The 22,078-nt window shown below is 35.9% G+C and overlaps 1 protein-coding gene across 5 annotated transcripts; it reads right to left on the reverse strand.

Moving 5' to 3' along the window:
- Positions 1-3,917: 3,917 nt before the first annotated feature.
- Positions 3,918-13,502, reverse strand: LOC147391835 (Pyridoxal-5'-phosphate-dependent enzyme family protein). Of its 5 annotated transcripts, none has more exons than XM_086460233.1 (8): positions 13,255-13,319; positions 12,999-13,073; positions 12,108-12,172; positions 11,860-11,977; positions 11,281-11,424; positions 5,207-5,596; positions 4,612-4,847; positions 3,918-4,516 (listed from the first exon to the last, which is right to left on the reverse strand). In XM_086460233.1, exons 4-8 carry the CDS (start codon positions 11,899-11,901, stop codon positions 4,294-4,296), a joined length of 1,035 nt encoding a protein of 344 aa, XP_086316359.1. In that variant the 5' UTR covers positions 11,902-11,977; positions 12,108-12,172; positions 12,999-13,073; positions 13,255-13,319; the 3' UTR covers positions 3,918-4,293. The 5 variants fall into 5 exon arrangements, with proteins under 5 accessions (XP_086316359.1, XP_086316358.1, XP_086316357.1 ...); XM_086460232.1 differs by having other exon boundaries at positions 12,084-12,172; XM_086460231.1 differs by having other exon boundaries at positions 12,054-12,172.
- Between the last annotated feature and the right edge of the window lie 8,576 nt (positions 13,503-22,078).

The following is a 22,078-nucleotide window of genomic DNA, read 5'->3' on the forward strand; positions in this document are numbered from 1 at the left end:
CCTTAGCTTCTTCTCTCGCTTCTTTACAATATTGGATGAATGATATTAGTTTCCTCTCTATTGATTTGAATTGATTGGCTGTGTTATTGTGTGTTAGGCTTCTAATCTTCTTTACTTCAATGATATTGGGTTTGAGCTGGCTTGGTTGGTTCTATTTGGTCATCAAAATTTGTTTCTTTGCTAAGTAGTATGAACATTTTTTTAATGGTTATTGGGCTATGAATGCCATTTGTGGAGACGGGCGTTTATGTTTTTTGCATTCAATCATAAGCATCATGTACTACCATGCATCTGTTGAATGGTAGTCGACATTCATACTTTGAGTTGTGCAACTAGTGATCATGTATTATTTGAAATACCTACTATTTTGTCTTGTAGGATATCCTTCAGTCGAAGGGCACCGTAAAGCACAGGTTAGATGGGCATCTATAATCTTGAGGAGCTTCTGAACTAGACCTATAAGAACATTAGGACTCCTGAAAGTTTAACCAAGAGATCCATAATGTTAGAAGCCGAAGATGGTCGATCTTGGTGTGGACTTGCGTGGCATAGAAACTAGTGTTTTTGGTTCAGTAACCTACGTGACACAGTAATTGCTCATATGTTGCAGAGTCTGGCCAATAAACTTCATCAGCATTATCATCAAAACCTTGTCCCAAAAATTTGGGTTAAGCTGAACTAATAGATTAGTAAAAGACAAGCCCTCTGTTGGTCATTTTCATGGAATATCAGACTCTTGTACTGCTTATGAGTCATATCTAATTTATGCTTTGCAGAGTTAGGTTTCAAGCTTTATACTAAAATGTAAAAGAACAATACAAGTAGGGGTTTAAGTTTTACTTTCAAGAGGACTGGTTGCATTGGGGGTGTGAAAATGCCATTCTTTGTGAATTGCATAGTTTGTTGCAGAAAGCAGGGAGGGCTCTGGCTTAGGGTGGTCTAGAGAAAGCATATGTTAGCTTGCATCCTAGGTACCCATTACACAGTGCGGTCAGCCAGCTTCTTTGCATTAGGAATTATACCCATACTTTGGATCTATGGACTTATGTGCCAACGTTGGGTGTGGGTGGTTTTCGAAAACCTAGAAGGTGCTTTCTTTGTTTGATCATTGTTCCATGGTGTTTCCTTAATCTGCAATATCGGGTCGTAAAATCACATCTAGAGAGTTCTTCTATATTTGATCAGCTTTCTTAATAAGATTTTGACAATTAAGTAATCTTATGGTTAGTGTCATGAGGTGTTAAGAAACGCCACCTTTGCAAATGTGATTAAGAGTCTATTGAACACCTTCTTTTGCATTGTGAGCTCTCTAGATTTATATGATCTCATTTCCTATTGCTTTTTCAAATCTCTTGGGTCATTCCCAAAACCAAATCCTTGAAGTGTTTCAATGTTCATTATCTTTGTGCTTTGGGAGTAAGAAGAGAAATCTATGGAGCCTAAAAACCCTTTGTTGTTTGCTGGTTGGAGAACTCAGTTCATGATGTCATTTCTGTGCTAAGTTTGGTGTAAGCTCTTTGTTGAAGTGAAGGGCCTTTTCCTTCGAGGACTTTTTAATTATATGGGAGAATGTATGTTTTATTGGACAATGTGTGTGGGTGCTCGTGACTATACCCATCCAATGCAATATCAAGTAATGGGTTCTTTTGGGAAGACAGGTGAGCTTGCAGGATGGAATGCGAGCATACCCATCTAATGCAACATCAAGTAACGGCTTCTTTGGGCAGACGGGTGAGCTTGCGGGAAGGGATGATTTAATCTTCTATGCATCGTATGTGTTGGTGAAGTTTTCTACCTTATCAAAACAAAAATCTTGATAATTTGAAGACTGCTCTGTGATTTTGCACCAAAACACAAAACACTTGTGGTGGGTGTTCAATCTAGTTTTAAGGTCTTCCATAATTCAGTATTGAGGAATTCAGTGTTTGGCGCATTTAGCATAAATTTGAATTAGTTATAATCTAATCTGACTGCTCCAATCCAGCTGAGCCTACTAAACTGATCGATTTATTTCCCATCATGAACTAACATACAAGTTGCAGGACTAAGTATTTCTTCTACACTTCGTTTCAGTCCTAAGATGTTCATATATAGAAATTACTACTTCCAATGGACCATTTGAGAATCGACTTTTTTGGTTATGTTTCTAATAAGGTCATTTTCATGTAGAACTGGTGCCAACAATTCATAATGAAAGAAATGACTCACCAAGCTGAGATCACTACTATTACTATTTCCTAGGTTTTTCTATAAAGCAATTGCATTCTATTTCTTTTGTTCCTGTTTTCATTTTTTATTCTCAGGATTCTAAAAAAATGTAAATAATAATGGAGGATTACTTCATTCAAAAGGAGCCCCCTTCCACCAAATGTTTTACATCTAAGTTGGTTAGGCCTCATGAAAAAGCTCTCCATCACAATCTCTGTTTTAATGTTGCTTCACTCTTCCTCTAACTGAGCTTTTTTCCTCCAGACAATTCTCTTTCTTTATAGAACGACCTACCCATCATCAAAGAAATCCAAGATGTATTCTTATATGCAATTCGATCTATAAGTGAATATGCAAGCACATATTTCATACAACCCCAAGTGCTTGGCATAGTGGCAAGGCGAGCCTTGATATGCTCCTCAGGAAGGGTAGGTCAAGTGTTAGAAACCCCCATGGAGCTATGAATTCCCTGGGGCCATCCTCCAGGGTCATGTAGGACTTTTCGAGGGGGCGATGCTTGTGTCCGTGGGATTAACTCACCCCGAAGGATGGGGATACCCACGATAAGCCCAAAAAAAAAAAAAGTATGAAAAACAATATTTACAAAAATAGGGATACATCCATTTTAATAAATAATTTTTTTTTTACAAAAATGGCGAATTCACTTCCTTTTTTTAAGCAACAAAGTACCCTAAACTTAATCAAGACATAACTTTTGATCTGAGAATCTATTAACTAATATCATATTTTCTTTTCTGATTGCTCATGAAGATCTATCTAATGTTGAAAGTGATTCAACCATTCTTATTTTTGAACATCAGGATAATTTAGTATTTATTTGGTATAATTTCACAATTGTCCAATTTAATTTTATATCCAAAAAACACCTATGAATTTAGGGGTGTCCATTGGTCGGTTCCAATTCGGTTTCTAAGGAATTTAGAACCATAACTAATATATTTAGTTCAATTCCGGGTCTGATTCCAAAATAAATGGAACCGGAACAAAAACCACCCAAAATCACAGGTACCCATCGATTCCAAATCTTAAGAATCGAATGAGAAAATTTGTATTTCAAAATATTATAAATCTTTTTTCCTCTTAAAAAATTAACATATTTGCAACAAAATTATTAACTTATAATTTGTTATACTAAAAATACAAATTAATGATTTTTATTTTTTTGCAAAGAACTCCCAACTCTGGTACCTTACCAATTTAGAGTATGTTCCGACTGGATAGCGTGGAGAGGTGTAGATCCATGGGTCAGTATGATTTCAATATTTGTCTTTTAACAAAGAGTTTGGGTTTCCATCAATATTCAGATATAGCTTGATCATGATCATCATCATTTGTTTCTTACATCGGGCTCTAGTGTGCATTATCAATTCTCCATAAGAAGTTATTAACACACCTCATAGTTAGAGAGTTGAACTCCTTACAAAAATGAGACAACTCGATAAAAGTTGTTATACCTGTGTGTTTTTGGAACGCCCAATTTCAGATTCTACTTCCAAACAGACCCTTAAAATTGTTGCCAGCTAGCTATTTGATATTTTCCCACAGAATGTGCTGCGTTGTTGGCATTTCGAGGATAAGTCTCACATTTGTTTCCAAAGGCTGCTCCTAAACATTAGGACAAGGAGCCTTGCCAAAAGAAAAAAATGCATTTGGGGCGAGGCATAGATGATGAAAATTTGAGATCAAAGTTAGAAACAAATCCACAATGCAAAAGTAGTGGTGAATATCATATAACACTGGTCTTCAATCTTTAAGGTACTGACACATTAGGACAACTTGTTGGAATACATATAGATATCAAACATCTGATGAATTCTTATTTTGGACACAATCCTTAATATTATAGATGGATAGTGTCCTATTTTGTTGCAAAAAGAATGTTGAATATGCAAGAAAATGGTCAGTACTGTTTCATGGTATTTGGCAACAATCAATGGTGGAGTCAGCACATTGCACAACATCAGCCTCATGTAAACCAAGCAGACCATGGGCTCTAACTATTTTATAAAATTAGTTGGCAAAAGCAGAGACCAATCAATGAAACCTATCTAACCTGCCCATGTTTCAACTAACATCCAGAAACTCCAAACCAGTTGCCGAGGGTGTTAAGCCATGCTGAGACAGATACTGAGCATCAAAAAACTTACTCAAATGCCTCATCCCGCTGTCGCATAGAATCGTCACAATTGTGTGACCAGGCCCCATTGACTGTGCCACTCGGACTGCTCCGACACAGTTCATGGCTGAAGAACTCCCAACAAAAAGCCCATCATTCCTCAAAAGAAACCTAATCACAATAAGACAATATATCACCGATACACTTGAGTGAGGTGTACAAGTAGATGTAGCAGTGACGAGTACTGCTAAGGGCTAAGTACTCACCTAGACATTTCTATAGCCTCCATATCTGTACCTCGGAAAGCTCCATCAAGTTCTGCCATCATAAAATTCTTGGTTAGCCTATTGATTCCAATTCCTTCAGTTATGGTGTCAAATGGGTTTTTCAGTCTACGACCCTCGGCCTCCTCTCGGGTGTACATTACCCCCCTTGTCACCTTATTGAACAGACCAGAACCGGGAGGATCAATCAAAAAGCACTTGATGTTTTTATTCTTTTCCTGTAGATCATGTACACAAATGAATTTATATGGCATCTTTACTATTATAATGAGAGAAGGCAGGGTAGAAGTGGTTCGACACCAAAACGTGTCCACCATTACATTTAAACTTAATATATTAATTAATTAGGGTCATGTTGGTAAAAAAACAAGAAAATTCCAAGCCACAACCTTAAAATCACTTTGGTTACTTTTCAAAAATTACAAAAATATCGTTTTTTTTTACTATGTAATCTTTAAAAACCCTTTAATTAATATTTTAAATTACAAATATGCCCTTGTGATACATGTGCAAACCTAGTTCCCCATAACATAAGTTTAATGTATGCCTTGAAAAATAATAAGAAAGATGGACAAACCTGAAGAAACCTGGAAATACCAGCAACTGTACCACCTGTACCTGCAGCTGCCACAAAAGCATCCAAATCTCCACTGGTCTGGTCCCAGATCTCGGGCCCAGTTCCCTCATAGTGGGCCCGATAGTTTGCAAGGTTCTCAAACTGATCTGCAAAGAAACCCCCTTTACAATCACTAGAGAAAATGGAAACATGTTTCCCTTCCTCGGATATGTGACCATTGATTGACTCTGTGTCTTTGGCATCCATTTTATCAATGTTTCTTTCCTTCGACGCTAATTCCTTTGCTTCCACTGCTCTTCTTCTTGCAATATTGACATAGTGAGCTCTGTGTGTAATTGACACTGGTCTTACTCGTTCAACAGTAGCTCCAAGAGCTTCGAGTATTTGAGACTGAAAAGTTTTGTAGGTGAGAAACAGAATATAAGCATGTTGCAGTAGCTAAGTAGCAGAAAATAAGAAATATTGCATGGTAATGGGTATATGTGTCAGAGTACGACAAAGGTATGGAATGTCAGATTTGGCAAACCCCAAAATATAGGTTTTGTGTATTGGAATAATCTAATTGCTTTTTTAGTCATAATTGTTTAGTAGTAATAGTTTTTTATTTATTCTTCTTTGTGAGGGTTTTTTTGTCTTTTTGACTTTTTTAATTAATATAAATTCCTGCCAAGCTCTCACAAAAGAGATTTGACAGAATTCTCATGAAAATTCTTCTTGGTATCAAAGCCTAGAGAATCCAACGACCCCTTTTGGTTTCACCTCTCTAGGTCGTGGGATTTTGAAGTCTCCTTCCTCCTTCCTCCCTTTTCCTTCTTCCTCCCTCCATCAACAACTCTAGAAGTTTGAGGCCTAATAACCTAGTAGGAACTTCATTAGAAGATCTCCCCTTCAGAGACTTTTTTACTCGTTCATCTTTCCTTGATCGCATGTTGCGATAGGGATTCTTTCTTTGTTTTTCTCTCCACATGTTGCAATAATATCTTCTGCGCTGTGCTTCTACCCTACGGTAGGGTTTCTATCTGTCATAGGTGGTTTTTTTTGGTCTGCGACTAGGGTTTCTGTTTGTAGGAGTATACCTGCAACAACTACATAATTGCTGTTGAGGTTGCGACAGCAGTTTTTGGACTGTTTTTTAGAGTGCAACAGCAGTTTCTGGACTGTTTTGAGGGTGTGACAGCAGTAGGTCTGCTAGTATAGGTTTTTTTGAGGATCTGCAACAGCATAACTGCTGTTTGGGGCCTGCGATACAATTTCTGGACTGTTTGAGGGTGCTACAGCAGTTTATGGACTGTTGTGAGGGTGCAACAGCAGTAGGTCTGCTAGTACAAGTTGTTTTTGAGAATCTGCAACAACATAACTGATGTTTGAGGCTTGCGATACAATTTCTATACTTGTGAGGGTGCGACAGTGTTGCTGCCCTCCTTCTACCTGCAATTGTTTTTACACAGTAATCTCCTTTCAAACTAAAGTCACAAGTAATGATGACGAATCTAGAATCTAAGGATTCTAATACGACTCTTAAGGAAAATTTCTTAGCCCAACGTATCACCACTTCTCTATTAGATGGTCGGAATTTTCAATCTTGGTCTCGGTTTGTGCGTCTTTGGGCAATAAAGGGAAAATCAAATGACTTTTGGGTACCATTACTAAACCACCCCTCACTGATCCCAAATTTGAATAATGGAAAATTGACAACTGCACTATTCTTGAGTGATTATTTAATTCCATGGAACAACGCATCTATACCATGTTTATATATCATGAGTCTATCTCAGCCTTGTGATCAGCTCTCACTCAAACATATGCGCATGCCAGGAATGACTTAAGGATTTATGAGCTTTACAGAGACATAGCACAGGCTACCCAAGGGACTCAGAGTGTAACCAATTACTTTTGTTTTCTTCAATCTCGGTAGGAGGAGCTCTCTCATTATATATCTATGACTGAGTTGTCTACAAAGGCAACTGGGTTTGTGGTTAAGAGGATTTCTTGAAATCAGATATATCAGTTTCTTATGGGTTTACGTCCTAAGTTTGAAACACTTCAGACCCAGATTCTTAACATTAACCTTTTGCCCTCTCTGCTTGAGACATTTGGGACCATTGATAGTGATGAGCCCCGTCATCATGTTGTCCCTTCTCAGCACCTGGTATTCACTCTACTCCAATTACAGATTAGATGGTTTTAGCAACCAGCACAAGTTCTCCGACTCTCGGACCCCAGGATCAGGGAGTCGTGGTTGTGACAACGGTGGTCGTAGTAAAGGGAATGGCCTCACTAGCAGTCATTGTGAAAGACTAGTCATGAGAAGGCCCATTGTTTTCAACTCTATCCTCATTTGATACAACGATCTTTTTCCACTCCGTCTTTGGGATAGTCTACTCATCTGCCATTACAGTGGAGTCATCATCCATTCTTTTTACTGATCCTCCTTCCTCAATTGGCACAATTGACTTGCAACAGCTACAGACTCAGATTGCCACTATTGTATAGGATCAGATTCATGCTCAAACTCACCTCTCCTCGACAGTGGCCTCAATACATCCTATGCCTTCCATGTCACTCAATCTGGGTCTGCTCCTCTGACATGGGTTATTGATTCTGGTGCCTTTGATTATATGACCGATCAGAATCATTCGTCTTCAAGCTTATTCTAGTGATCTTTTATCTGATCTTTCTTCTTATCCAAGACTTGTAAATCGTCTGATTTATCTGAATAACACTAGACCAGACTTGTCCTTTGCGATCAGTGTGGTCAGTCAATTCATGTATACTCCGCGTCCTTCTCATCTTGATATCGTTTATCGTACTTTTCGCTATTTAAAGTCACGTCCTGATCTTGAGCTTTTACACTCTGCCACTACTCAGCCGCATTTATCTTGCTTTACAGATGTTGATTATGCTAATTCCCTCACAGATACGAGATCTACATTTGGTTTCTGTACTTTTTATGGTAATAATCTTATCTCGTGGAAAAGTAAGAAACAGAATGTGGTATTCCGTTCTTCTGCTAAAGTTGAGTATCGTACTATGATCCTTGGTACATGTGAACTAATTTGACTTCGATTTTTGCTGACAGAGTTGGGATTTCTTGTTTCTGATTCTTCTACTTTTTCTGTAACAACAAGTTGCTATTAAGCTAACTTCTGACTCAGTTCTTCACGAAAGAACTAAGCATATTGAGGTTGATATTTACTTTCTCAGGGAAAAAATTCGATCTGGTAATCTTCAAACAGTCTTCGTTCCTTCTTCAAATCAACTTGCCAATATGTTTACGAAGTTTGTTGGTCTATCTATCATTCTCATTTTGTCAAGCTAGGTTTAGTTGATATATTCCCCCAACTTGAGGGGGAGTATTGGAAATAATCTAGTTTTTTTTTTTAGTCGTAATTGTTTAGTAGTAATAGTTTTTTATTTATTTCTTCTTCATAAGGGCTTTTTTGTCTTTTGAATCTTTTAATTAAGATTAATTCCTGCCAAGCTCTCACAAAAGAGATTTGACAGAATTCTTCTCAAAATTCTTCTTTGTGGACATAGCAAATATATCTTACAACTAAATAATCTAGAACAAAAAAATTACTTTTATACAAAATAAGGATAAAAAAGGATTATGTGATTGATGTATTATGAATTTATGATACATATCATAAAACTATACAGATGATAATCTAAGATGTGCCTAGGTACAATGCTGATACAATTGGTACCATGCTTCACTTTTTTTAGATTTTTTAAGTTCTCTCGTGTGGTTACATCATGCCAAATGTAAAAATACTACTATTATGGAAAAATTCTTACAATAAGACTTGTTATGACTGAAAATTTACCCCTTTTCAAGAAAAGTTACAAAAATAACCACAAGTTCAATAGGAAAAGAGAAATCTATCACATCCAAGTATCCATCCAGTATTCAGTATCAATGATGGTATAGAATTATGTGGATATGGCTACATTGGGCATACATATATATATATATATATATATATATATATATATATATATATATATATATATATATATATATATATATATGGGTCCCGTTCAACAGACAACGTTAGGGAGACAATGTTGGGAGACAAAATTTGTCCTATATGGCTTAAAAGTTTCGGATTGGACTGTTTTTTTTGTGAGGATGATCTCTATGGTGAGGAGATCATCCTCACAAAAAATCAGCCCAATCTGAAACTCCTAACCCCATCAAAAGTGATTTACAAATTAACGGTAAAAAATAGATGGTTCACAATTCTAAACCACTTTTGATGGGGTTGGAAGTTTCAGATTGTGCTGATTTTTTGTGAGGATGATCTCCTCACCATAAAGATCATCACAAAAAATCAGCCCAATCCGAAACTTTCAAGCCATATGGGACAAACGTTGTTTCCCAGTGTTGTCTTCCTAACGTTGTCTGCCAAAAGCTACAAGTTCAACAGCCAAAGTTTTGTCTAATATGGGCTAAAAGTTTCGGAATGGGATGAATTTTTTGTGAGGATGATCTCTATAGTGAGGAGATCATCCTCACAAAAAAACAGTCCATTCCGAAACTTCTAGTCCCATCAAAAGTGGTTTATAAATTAACAGTCCACGATTATTTTACTTATAAACTAGGGTTAGAAGTTTCAGAATTGACTGATTTTTTGTGAGGATGATCTCCTCACCATAGAGATCATCCTCACAAAAAACCAGCCCATTCCGAAACTTTTAGCCCATATAGGACAAAGCACTTTGGCAAGGAATTTGGCAACCGAATATATATATAAGATAGATCCAAAATCTATGATAAACCCTACTCAGTATATTGCAAGTAAGGAAAAATTGTTATAAAAATTGGAAGAGTTGTACAAGAATCGGAGGGTGTTGGAACCCTTTTAGAAGTGTCCATATTGTCAGCCTTTTTTATATCAGAAAATGGTTCTAACTCTCTTACTGACTACATGTACAGTGAGGAAAGTTTGAGAAAAATGGATATAATGAAAAATTTGGCGTGGAGAGGCCTAGGAGCTTATAAGGAGAGAGACAAGGTAATTTGTGTCCGATGTAGGACCAAAATCAACAAGCCCCCACACGTGTGGGCCGGATTGGGCCAAAGCACATGGAGATATGAACTGGGTGACATGGAGAAAAGAAAGGCCAGCTCTGATACCATGAAAAATTTGGAGGTCCAACTCAAAACCAATTGGCAATGAGTGGAGAGGCCCAGGAGCTTAGAAGGAGAGAGACCAGCCAATTTGTATCCGATGTGGGACTAAACTCAACATATACAAGGACTGATTTTGTGAATTGGGGAGGAAAGTTCAGAGCTTCTTGTACAAAAGCATGGTTATGAACAGATTGGTTTTTCTAATTTGAAAGCTCCCCCTGGTAAAGTGTAGATGGAAGTTCAAAGAAACCCGTTACAGAATTAATGTGTATTTTGTACTAAAAAGAAATTTAATCTAATGCTCCTTATAGGGAAGGGAAAAAAAAATGAGTATGAAAACAACCTAATGGAGGCCCAAGCAATGCACTGTGATACATGAGACCACCTGCTTCGGATTATATGTCCAGGGTTTAAAACGCAGAAAAATGGATGGTAAGATATAGATGTGAAAATATGACAGAAAATCCGGACCAGTCACAAGATATGCATGCCTAACCTAATGCACCAAAAATGAATAGGTCACTGTCAATCTGCCAATTTGATCTCATCTCACCCTGCAGAGAAAGATACCCATCCAACCCATACGAGCTGAGAGCACATCAGCCAAAATTGGGTGAGGTGAAAGAAGTCAACAAATCAATGGCAACACCGAATTTCTCAGCCATAAAGGTATGGTTACAACATCCAACTGAAGCCAGTTTTTCGATTATCATGCAAGCTTTCCATGAATTGCAGAGTTAAAAAAGATTGGATACCATTACAAAATCATATGCCTTGACTAGCCCAAATCATATTTGAGACAATATGTGTGAAGTGTTCTCATGGAAATAAATATAAAAAAAAACTTCATTTCTGGTTGCTCCATTATACTGTTAAATTGAACTACCAAACGTTCTCATGAAAAAAGAAAACTAACAAAGTCAATGGAATGATGAACCTTCTCAATAGCAACGTCATCTGGGATAACAACATGGCATTTGCAACCATAAGCAGGAGCCACTGTAGCAAGGCTAATAGCAGTGCTTCCAGCACTTCCCTCAGTAACTACTCCACCTCGAACCAGCTCACCAGAAACCAAAGCCTGTACAGAAAATAAAAAATTAGAAATCCAAACATGGAAGCAAATAAGGTTCTCTGCAAGCATGCAACCAACTGGGGAGGAAACGTAGTACGATAGGAAAAACTTGGGTTCATTGGCCATATGCCCACCATACAAGGTTCTTGCAGAACCAAATAGGTTTATTGTGCCCACAAGGCTGCAACTCAATCTCAAGATAGGGGCCTATGATGTGTGGTACTCAAGTAATCTACAGAGAACCCAATCAAGTTCAAGGGATCAGATGGGTGTGACAAGTTTTAGCTGGGTGTTATAGTTTAAGAATTCAAATTGTCCCATCAATTAAGTCGAACTATATTTTACCCCCCCCCCCCCCAACATACAACAGAAGCTAACGGACATAAACATAAAGTCTCAGATAAACACATTGCTCCACAAGCAAGGAACACATTGACAAACCTCACGTGAAAGGAATGGACCTTTCTTAAGGTTGGAACACATTGAAAACCCTCGTGAAATGAATGGACCTCTATTAAGGTTCCCACAAGCTTAATTTCAATGGAAGCTCAACTGGAATCTGAAGGAGCAATGAAGGCGTTGAAAGTTAATATGCCATTTTCAGGTCTAATGGAAAATTTTAGAGATGAAAAAACCTTTGCTCTTGTGGAAAGGATTCAGGCTACCAGTAACCATTTGAATAAATGAACCTCAAAGAAAGAGTGTCGGGTGGTGGAGTCTTTCATGCTTTGTTGCATTTATATGGGTCTGACACCTGGATGGACCATGGAAAGTCAGATTCAGCAAAGCCTAAAAATAGGATGGGCGAACTTGGCAGGTACTTTAAATAATGGAAAACAAATAAATAAATATTTTTTATATAATAACAAGGGATAATAATGAATAAAGGGATGGGTAATTTTACAATGTGTATCATAGAATACAACTATGAGCAGGAGAATATATACACAAGTAATGATATTTTCACCAAGCAAAAAAAATGAACTTCAATTGGAATGGTAGAACTCATAATCTATGGTAAATAGTAATTAATATCTTGAAACCTGCCTTCACCTACTAATTCCCCACCAATAACTTGCTTGCTTATCAAAAAATAAAATAAAAATGTGGCTTCAGAATCTATGGAGAAAACAAAATCTGAGAAATGTCGGACACAAGAACATCACACATTTAGACCAATCCATGCAACACAACTTTCATGTTTATAATCAATTTTTATGCAAGTCAATCGAATTACATGTACAATATAACAATGACTGTCAAGTGTCAAGAATAAAATGATGTTGTGGTGTTGCGGTCCACATATCGACAGCTATCAATGGCAATGAGACCATTTTTGTGTTGGAAAATCTAAGCTCCTATTGTCCATTATTTCTTAAATACAAAATTATAGATTCAGATTAGTATTTTGTACAACTTTCCATCACCTAAAACCTTTTTTGATTCATATAGAACTAAGCACATAAGAACTACCAGAAATATGAAATTTTATTTCTATCTCTACTGATAATTAAATTAAAAATAAATAAATAAAATAAAAAGTGCCTTAAAAAAAAAAAGAGCTGAAATGGGTACTTAACCTCTTCGATGATTTTCACTGCTACTCTATCTTTCACACTTCCCCCAGGGTTCAAGAACTCAGCTTTTGCAAGAATCTACAAAACAGATACATAGAAACTCTTAATTTGACAACCAAATTTCTTTCTTATTTATTCCATAAATAAAGAAACAGAACCACATACTAGAAGAAAGCCCTTTAATTTTCAAACTACGAGAGGGAAACACAAACAAAACACAGATCTCAAAAATGGAAACTTTGAGAGATTATGAGCTTACTTCACAACCAGTTGCTTCAGATAGACTGTTGATTCTGATCAAAGGGGTGTTGCCAATGGCACCCACAAGTCCATTTCTTGATTTCTTTGATGAAAGTTGTTTATGGATTCTTCTCCATGAAAGTTTCGATCGAGAGTTGTACAGAAAGTAAGAGAGGAAGGCCATAGATACAGCTGCAACAAGAGCGCCTGTGGTTCTCACTTGTGCCATTGTTAGGCTACTGCAATTGAATAGTCATCGATTTTATACTATAAGAAATCTGAAGTTTGAGTGTAAGAGACCGTAAAGACGGTCTAGTAACGCCTCACCTGTGTAAGAGATACACGTGTATGTCAGAACAGCCTGACACGTCAGGTTCGTCTCTATATAGAGCCCGTGGACTTGACTCTGGTCCTTACGGCCCAAGCCTGGGCCAACCTATCCCGGAGTCGCCTTGGGTTTTGCAAGTCCAATCCAATTAAAGCTCGAGGCCCACGGCCACGGGAGCCCGTGCCAACACATGCATATAGTAAGACGTAAATGCCATCATTTTATGACCATTTTTGAAGGGTATTTAAGTAATTTGACCAGGGAAAGTTTTCAAATTTTTATGATTTTTAATGATTTTTTTTAATATTCTTTGGGATTTAATAAAAATATTTTTTATTTTTTGAAAGAATCGTGATAATCTGACTACCCCAAGTGGCAAAACTCAATTGACTACCTGACATGACAACTTCGGGAACTGTAGATTTGCACTCCTTGGGGTACATGGTTCCCTCGAGATACATTTTTTTATGGGAAACTGCAGCCATGTATCTTGAGGAAATCAGATCTATAGTTCCCAAACTTGTCATGTCGGGTAGTCGATTGAGTTTTGCCACGTGGGGTAGTCAGATTATCACAATTCTTTTTGAAAAATTATTAAAATGTCCATCGTCCTTTAGTTGTGGATTTTAAATTGGCCAAATCCAGAGTTACTTCTTTCTTTCTTTTCTTTTGAAACATAGTATCCCTGTTGGTAGAGGATCAGGACCAAATCCATCAAGCAATCCATAGGACAGGCCCAACCTAGGTTTCCCAACCATACCCGATACGACTACATGCACCAACCCACACAACACATGTGTAGTTTATTCAAGAAATGGTCCTCAGTTTCGAAGTCATAACCAAGAGGAGTAAACTCTAGTTGTTGGTCGTACCACTTAGGCAGACCCCTAGAGAAAGTATCTTCATATCTACTTTGGAAAGAGAGATCATCGGGAGAGTTGAATTTTCCAGAGTTCAAAAGTTGAACTCTTACACACCTTCTCTCCCATCTGAAATTTTTGATTGATTTATGTTGAGAGTGAAAAAGAAGAGATGGTGAGAAAATAGATAGAATTGCAGATATCCATAAGAGAGAGGGAGAGAGGGAGGGAGAGAGAGAGATAGAGAGATGTCTCACACACCCACGAGTGTTTTCAACATTCAACTAAAGAGGTGAATGTTGAAATATCGTAAAAACCGAGAGTTCAAAGGTTGGAGAGTTTACAATTGGCATGACTTGGGTCTTTTAAACACGCACAACTCAACAACACACACGAGTTGGCAACTATCACTGTGAACGAGCGGTTTTCAAACACACCTTAAATCTTCTTCTCGTCTTCTCAGAACTACAACTTGAATATTAATTTCTTTTAATTTGGAATAGGTGACCATTGTTGTACATGGCCAAACTATCTTAATGAACTTTCTCTTAGTTTGTTGTTTATTAGAGCTTTTTTGTTTATTTAATTATTTTTATTTTTTTTATTAACGGGAGTATCCGAACTTACATCCGACTAGTGGGATCAGGTGAGTCAGGCAGGGGCGGAGCCAAGATTTTCCTATAGTGGGGGCAAACTATGGTTAGTTGTACAGTGAAGATGAATGATTTTAAGGAGAAATTAAGAAGTTTTTAGTTAGTAGTTGAAGAAAATGATATTTAGGTCATTTTCAATAAATATTTGAGAAGTCTCGATCAAAGGCAATGTCATCAACAAAAAATTAAAGAGGTGAGGGAGTGGGGGACAAATGGGCATGTAATTAGTTGAAAATATAGGGGTGTTTCAAAGTTCTGTGGGAGAAAAAATTGGAAGGAGGTGAGGGTGTGGGGGGAAATGGGGAGAGAGGTGAGGGAATGTAAACAAATGGGACATGTAATTAGTTGAAAATATAAGGGTGTCTCAAACTTTTGTGGGGGCAAAAATTGGAGGGAGGTGAGGGTGTGGAGGCAAATGGGGAGAGAGGTGAAGGAGTGGAGACAAAAGGGGCAAGTAGCTAATTGAAAATATAGGGGTTTCTCAAAGTTCTGTTTCTAGCTCCACCCCTGGAGTCAAGGGACTGGACCAAGGCATAAAGGTCCCTTCCCCGGGCACGTGCAACGGCCACATATCACATGCACCAAGTAAGTGAGGGTACGCCCTCACGGGTGGCCCCGCAAGGAGGTATCAAACACACTACCTACGAACTCTCACTGCTTATTGGATTCAAAATTGCCATTGAGCCAACCCCGCGGGATTATTGTTTATTAGAGCTATTCATTTATTTTTTTTAAATGTGTTCATTTCTAATTTTATCTTTCTTATTCTTTTTAACTTATCCATCTTAGCATTTTCACTTTTTTTTTTTTTTTTTTTGCATTCAATTTAGTAACATAATACTCTTCTTGTTTAATCAGTATGCATTTACCATTTTATTCATTTGATCGGTATGCATCGATCACATACTTTTTCAGAAAAGCATCTTCACTTTAACCATCAACATCTTTCTCAATCTCTACATCATTTTATATAGTAGATCCGAGATATCAAGATAAGATAGAAAATAGTTGTGCTATGATGTTCTTGCTCTTTCTAAAATTGAATTAGTTATATTATGAAAAAAAAATTCATAAATTTTTTAAATGTTAAACTTATAGTCCAACATTTATTTTGATTTAAAATAGATCCAAAAGACGTATACAAAATTGAACTAACTTGGAGAGGATATATATTTCAAAACTCTGCTCCAAAAAAGTCATAGTTAGTCAAAATATAATAAAGTACAATGATAATTTGATGCTCTTTTTTTCAGATTACATAACCATAAATCTTTTTCTTGTGTATCCCGAAGCAAAGGATCTACTCTACACTTCTGTGATGGGGGTGTCTGGAAGAAGAGCGCCAAATTATCATGACTCTATAATAAAAGTAAGATCCAAACTTTATCCCAAAAAATGTTTCAAAAGCTCTTATACTAGAACCTATCTTACAAAAAAATATTGACCCTGACTTCGGATCCCCCAATAAAGCCCTTATTGGTGAATTTTGCTCCATTCCATATCTACCATTATTCATAGAATATGACTTCAATCACTATCATCATCGTCGTCATCATCAGCAAAACCTTATCTCGAAAATATTTCATCATGTTTCAATATTCAATATTGTCTAAGAATCACTAAAACCAATATCAAAGCATACTTTGTTTCTCTGAAGAAGTAGTCTTTTTAAGAAAGATGGAAATGATGAGTAATCATAAAGAGAAACTAAAAGAAAATACTTAAAAGGGACAAATAACTTGGGCCTTCGTTAATTCTAATCAACATGAAAAGAGATGTGAAGATTATAGAATCAGAATTCCATATAATTCCGTGCTTTATGGGCTTGGTTACTCAAATGTGTCCCACCATAAATCGCAAACATTTGTTACTTTTAAGAGACAATTACTTAAAAGGAGCTGGTGAAGAGATTTTTTTTTTTTTTTTTTAAATAGTTGCACGATAGCTTGATAAGACATTTGGTAAAGTGTTTATTTTTTAATGGTCCTTCATTATTAGCGTATTCACCATTTTTTTATTTACTGTCGAGTTCACCACTTTTTATTTAGTGTCGAGTTCACAATTTTTATTGTCGAATTCGACATTGGTAAAACCCACACGTTTTCAATTTTCGAGTTTTTTCAACTAAAGTACATGGAAAGATCAACTAAAAACTAGATAACGACTTGTTTGGAGGATTTCAATTCAAAAGAATCATTCTTGATCGATTTTCATCCAAAAATTTAAAAAAAAAAATAAATAAATCCTAATTTTTTATATACACCTTCAAAATGATTGAAAATGGTTTCTTCTTTCTTAAATCCTTTCCGATGGAATGGAATCTCCGAAACTCAATAGAGATGCAAAAAATCTATTTTTTTTTTATTTATTTATGAAAGTGATGAGTTTGAACGGTTAGGACATTCATTTGTGAAAAATATGAGAGATGAGGTCTGAAATGTGAGATATGAGGTTCAGGGACTGTTGATAAAAGAAAAATTTACTAAATGAACTATTAAGAGACCGTCCTACACTTAGGGATCATTTAGAAAAAATGTCCCTTTGCCAAGGTATTTTAAATAATTTTCCCTACTTTTGATAAGAAGCAAGTAAAGGGTAGGTCTGAGGAGAGGGCCAAAGAGTATGGGAAAGTTCCCCTTTGTTATTTTGTAATGACCAATTTGCCCATGATAATTTTAGAACTTCAATAGTCTCCAAACTTCATAACTACTATTTTTTTTCCTACAAAATTTTCTTAAAAAACCCATCTTTTATTTTTCCCTTTCTCTCTTAAATTATGGAGGTTAAAAATGTAGAACTTATTTTCCAACCTAACTTTACATTATAATATCCAATTCAATGAAAATAATGAGTTGTGATGGGTGAGGATACCCTTCTATATTTTATAATGACCACACACCATTCCATCTCCCATCTTTCAGAGTCTTCTCCAAGGATTTGCTTTGAAGATTATAGGAAAAAGGAGAGGACAAAAAAGGAATGAGATAACACAAGGACTGAGGCCCTAATTTAAGTATTAGGTGCACCCATGACATTTACCCATAATAGACTTTAATTTTGGTTGGTGATGTTGTTGTAACTAGCCAAAACTGTCATGCACAAGGACTGAGGCTCCAAGGTAAGGATCCGTAGACACATAAAACTACAACATTTTTGTCTTATAAAAGTAAAAAGATTTAGAATGAGCTGATTTTTTGTGAGAATGATCTCTATGACATGACAGTTACATAACCATAAATCTTTTTCTTGTGTATCCCAAAGCAAAGGATCTAGTCTACGCTTCTGTGATGGGGAGTCAAGAAGAAGAGTGTCAGATTATCACGTCTCTATAATAAAAGTAGGATCAAAAGTGCGGGTTCCATTTTTTGCCCAAAAACTGTTTCAAAAGCTCATCCTAGAACCTATCTTACAGAAAAATATTGACCCTAATTTTGGATATAAAGCCCCAATTGACGGATTTTGCTCCATTCCATATCTACCATGCATACTTAAGGGACCCTAGCGAAGGGATTTTTTTTTTTAAATAGTTGCACGGTAACTTGATAAGACATTTAGTAAACTTTTTTATTTCTTAATAGTCCCTCATTATTGATGAATTCATCCTTTTTTTATTTATTAGTGAGTTCACCACTTTTTATTTAGTGTCGAGTTCACAATTTTTATTGTCAAATTTGACATTAGTAAAACCCACTCATTTTCAATTTTCGAGTTATTTCAAATAAAGTACATGGAAAGATCGACTAAAAACTTGAGATAACGACTTGTTTGGATGATTTCAATCCAAAAGAACCATTCTTAATAAATTTTCATCCAAAAACTATGAAAAAAAAATGAAAAAAAATCATAATTTTTTATATACACCTTCAAAATGATTGAAAATGATTTTTTCCTTCTTAAATCCTTTACGATAGAATAGAGTTTTCGATACTTGATAGAGATGCAAAAAAATTCTATTTTTTTAGATGAAAATGATGAGTTCGAACAGTTAGGACATTCATTCGTGAGAAATGTAAGAGATGAGGTCCAAGACTGTTAATAAAAGAAAAGTTTACTAAATGAACTATTAAGAGACCGTCCAAAATTTAGGGACCATTTAGAAAAAAAGTCTCTCCGTCAAAGTATTTTAAGTAATTTTCCCTACTTTTAATAAGAAGCAAGTAAATGGCAGGTCTGAGGAGAGGGCCAAAGGCTATGGGAAAGTTCCCCTTTGTTAATTTGTAATGACCAATTTGCCCATGATAATTTTAGAACTTGAAAGGTCTCCAAACTTCATAATTACAATTTTGTTTCCTACAAAATTATCTTAAAAAACCCATCTTTTATTTTCCCTTCCTCTCTTAAATTATGGAGGTTAAAAATGTAGAACTTATTTTCCAACCTAACTTTATATTATAATATCCAATTCAATGAAAATAATGAATTGTGAGGGGTGAGGATACCCTTCTATATTTTTTAAATGACCTCACACCATTCCATCTCCCATCTTTCAGTCTTCTTCAAGGATTTGCGTTGAAAATTATAGGAAAAAGAGGGAGAGGACAAAAGAGGAATGAGAGAACACAAGGACTGAGGCCCTAATGTAAGTATTAGGTGCACCCATGACATTTACTCATAATAGACTTTAACATTGGTTGGTGATGTTGTTGTAACTAGCCAAAACTACCATGTACAAGGATTGAGGCTCCGAGGTAAGTCTTTAATATAGATATAGGGTCAGGATCCGTATACATATAAAGCTACAATATGTTTTGTCTTATATGGGCAAAAGGGTTCAGAATGGACTGATTTTTTTGTGAGGATGATCTCTATAGTGAGGAGATCATCCTCATAAAAAAATCAATACATTTTGAAACTTCTTACCCTATGTTTACAAGTTAAAGAATTATGGACCGTCTACCTTCTATAAATCACTGTTGATGGGGTTAGAAGTTTTGGAATGGGTTGATTTTTTGCAAGGATGATCCCCCTACCATAAAGATCATCCTCACAAAAAAATCAGCCCATTCTAAATCTTTTTGTCCATATAAATCAAAACACGTTGTAGATTTATGTGTATATGGATCCTGATCCTATATATATATTAAGTTTGTTTGGTGATATCGTCTCTAGTCACCACTATCCTGGCCTCTAATCTTAGGACTTAAGATAGTTGTAAGAGAAGAATAGAGCAGAGATGGGCAAGACAACTAGATTTGTAGAGGGGATTAGATGAGATGAAATACTGAATTTTAATAAGAACGAGTTAGAAATGCTGAATTTTAAAAATTATTTGAGATCGAGATGACTCTGACTCGATACTGTTCATGAAAGGGTGACATTACCTTGTTATTCATCCAAAATCTTGTATGACTTGTCTAATATTTTCAAAATATAAAATGAATTAATAAAACACATACGAGTCAATTAAATTTTATATATTTTTATTAAAAATAAAAATAAAAAATTAATAATTTAAATATTTATATTTATTTTAGAAATAAAAATATGATCTTGTAACTAGCACTTTTTAATCCACCATATTTTACTGAAGGAAATTATAATTTTATGAATTTATATATTTAAAAATTTTATGTATCTCGATGTAATTTTTTTAATGATGGATGAAATTAAATAAGGCCTTTTTTTTTTTTTTTTCTTGACTATCATAATAAGGCAAGTCGGCCTCAGAAGAATAAACCATGACCTAACTTTTGACCCTCATGTCCAATCATCAATATTTGTATACTAAATAATCTTTTAATTTCTTATTTGATGGGGACAGATTTGAGGAAAGCGAGAATAAGCAAAATCATTATCGCCACACCAAAATTGATTGAATCCTATTTAAAGCAACTGAAAAAAAAGAATATTTTCGTAGTTTGATGAATAGACTGAGGGTAGTTTGGGAAACAATGAGTTTGTTGAAAGATGAATATGAACTCAATTTGAAAAGAACCACTTTTAAAGGGCAGAGAATCTTTGCAGAGAGAGATAACCTCTAATTCTCTCTCTCTCTCTCTCTCTCTCTCTCTCTCTCTGGTTCTCTACGATCTAACCATGGCGATCCCAGAAAAGTTTCTGAAATTCAAGTTTCACTTTATCTTTGCAGCCCTTTTTCCCCTTATTGTTCTCTTTCTGTTCCTTGTCGTACCAAGATTTCTCACCATTGTCTCCTACTTTTGGCCTCTCTTCGTCTCCACAGCTCTGTTTTTGGTGGCTATAGTCTTCTTTGGGATGAATTCGATGACAGAGTCTGAAATTTTCAGCGAGAAAGCTGGAGAAGAGATCATAGATTACGTTGCAGGAAAGCCGGATCAAGTCGAGGAGCCTCTGAAATCTGAGTAGATAAGTGGGTTTGTTTTGAGTTTAAGCTTAAATTTCAAACTCTCTCTCTCTCTCTCTCTCTCTCATTCGATTTCTCGCTCTTTCTCTCTCACGTTTTTTTTTTAATTTTTTATGGAAAGGACATGAAGAAGAACTGTAAAGTTCCAGAAGGATACTGTTTTAATGACAATTAGGTCCTTTTTTTTTTTCGCAAATTTTTTTTTTTTTTTGGTTTTGGTTTTGGTTTTGGTGGGTGATTTAGAAATACCACTTATTTTTTTGGTAAATATTTGAGATGACCGTGTGTCTTTGGTCATTTTTTGCTAGCATCTGAAAAAAGACTGAGGTCAAGGGGTATGTCATCAGTTTAAAAGCAAAAGAAGTTATTTCAAATATTTACCAAAACGTAAAGGGGGTATATATGTAAATTACTCTTCAATTATTGGTTTGATAATGTGGGGCAACCGGTGAAGGTGTTTCTAGTAATTGCAATGTGGACATTCGATTAGGAAATCAGAATTAAGATCATTTTTGACACGTAAGCCCTAACATCCCGGCTCACAAATTTTTTTTTTGAGTGCTCACAAGACTCTTCAGTGAATTAGTGCGTGACACGTCAAGCAATGGTGGTTTTGTAACCCATTTTGAAACCACTAATGAAGAATGACCCCCCAATGCCCTCAACAAAATGACCTCATT

The sequence above is a fragment of the Akebia trifoliata genome, chromosome 11 (genome assembly GCF_017979445.1).
Source record: "Akebia trifoliata isolate Shusen 1 chromosome 11, ASM1797944v1, whole genome shotgun sequence".
Classification (NCBI taxonomy): domain Eukaryota; kingdom Viridiplantae; phylum Streptophyta; class Magnoliopsida; order Ranunculales; family Lardizabalaceae; genus Akebia; species Akebia trifoliata.